This window comes from Austrofundulus limnaeus, unplaced genomic scaffold (genome assembly GCF_001266775.1).
Source record: "Austrofundulus limnaeus strain Quisiro unplaced genomic scaffold, Austrofundulus_limnaeus-1.0 Scaffold3, whole genome shotgun sequence".
Taxonomy (NCBI): Eukaryota; Metazoa; Chordata; class Actinopteri; order Cyprinodontiformes; family Rivulidae; genus Austrofundulus; species Austrofundulus limnaeus.
The window spans coordinates 6307080-6308854 of NW_013952405.1; the positions used below are offsets into that span (position 1 = coordinate 6307080).

Here is a 1775-nt window from a genome sequence, read left to right on the forward strand (position 1 = left end):
TGTTTGGGTGAGCTTGAAGTTCGCTTTAAGCCTCGCCTGTAAGGACAATGAGTAAAGAGGCGATTCTGATCTAACCACAGCTGAAAAGAAGCTAGTAGCCCCGCAGCAAATGAAGTTGTTTCAAACGATTTGGCCCCACCTGCCGTACCTTGTTTAATGATAAAAACAGTTCTATGTTAATTTAGTTTTTTTTTTTTTTTTACAATTTTAACTCGAATGGGATTACCCTTTTTTTAAAAAGTCAAGACTACCTCTGACTATTTTACTCAAAATGTCTCAACGCCCAGCCTTTAACTGCACATCACGTTGAGACACACATATTTGAATAAATCTAATAAGGCTTTATTTTCCTTTCAAGATGGCATTAAAGTTATGGAAAAGCTAATGTAATTGTTTTTTTCATTCTCCGGTTATCCGGATCAGTGTTGCCAGATAAACAACAGCTGTATTTAAAGACTTACTTGTGACAATTTTTTTCCAAAGCTCGTCTAAACAATAATTTTGACATATAGCTCAACCCTTCCAAATTATTTTTGTTCCGAGAAAGCACTCCTTCAGTCAGCACGATTGCTTAGGTGAAAACACGTGTTTTAGCAGTTCATTATTTTCTATTTGGCAACCATTTTRCAGCTTGATTTTAAATCTCGCGATAATAGCTTTGTGGACACACGTGACCTTTTTCGTCCAATCAACCTTTCTTTTCTCATTGAGGAGCGCGAGACGACCMACGGTTTGTTTTTTTCCCCTCTTCCTGCTGGATAAACAGCAACTTTTGCCACCCATGGCCGAAACTAGCAAAAGTCAGCGACTTAGTCAACTCACCAAAGACTCACAAACATCTTCGAGCCGGGCGAAAATCTTCGGGGGTGGTCCGCCCCGTGATTCGGAAGAAGATGGTCGATTTGTTGAGGGTTCCATACTTCGCATCACGATGAAAAACTTCCTGTAAGTTTTTAAGCTCCTAGCTGTATCTGCCTCCAGCTCACACACGGTGGGAAACTGAATTTGCCGCAACCCTGAAGAACATAAGCTGTTAGGGGTTTATAGCGTACCTACTACATATATGTTGGTATTTTACAAGCATTTACAATTGTATACGTAACTAGCAGTTTCTCAACTGAAGCTAAAAGTGCTAAACGTTTACTTTGCTCAGGGAAGCTAACTCAACCATCGTATCTCACAGTTAAGGTGAAAGGTGCGGATCTATGTTCAAACTTACAAGTAACTTCACACTGCAACTAAATCAGTTTTTTAGTTTAGACTTAGTGTCAGTTTTGCCAGGGTAGGTACAGTTTTTCTTTTCAAAGAACAAGAGTGTGTGACAGTCATGTATTTAAGAAACAGGACGGATTATTTGCCAAGACGTGTTGTGAGAAATATATAATAGTCCTTAAACGGATCATCTACTTTATGGCAAGTTTTTGTTTTATTTAAATTAAACTCTCAGATCCTGATGCATCCATCAAGTTGTTTTGAGCCACCAAATCAGTAGCTACATTCTTTAAAGCAGTGGTTCCCAAACTTTTTATCTTCTGACCCACAAAATATCCATGGCTAAATCTTGTGACCCCAAATATCTGAGTACATAAACTTTGTTAATAACCCTTGTTATGGCAATTATTTATCTAACAACAGAGACAGAAATACGTGGTGACAAGAATGAAGGTACTCCGTGGGATGATCAGCTGAGTTTTATTGCAACAACAGGAAACACAGAGAACGTGGCCTGTCTCTGTGCCTCTCTGTCTCTCTGTCAGTCTCTCCACACTGCTCAC

At 39.2% G+C, this 1775-nt stretch overlaps 1 protein-coding gene across 1 annotated transcript in view; it reads left to right on the forward strand.

Annotated features, from left to right (window-relative positions):
- The first annotated feature begins 594 nt into the window (after positions 1-594).
- smc5 (structural maintenance of chromosomes 5) overlaps positions 595-1775 on the forward strand; it is a 14330-nt gene continuing 13149 nt past the window's right edge. The window contains exon 1 of the mRNA XM_014019728.1: positions 595-945. Within this exon, the coding sequence (XP_013875182.1) occupies positions 782-945 (164 nt within the window). The 5' untranslated portion in view covers positions 595-781. The remainder of the gene's footprint in view (positions 946-1775) is intronic.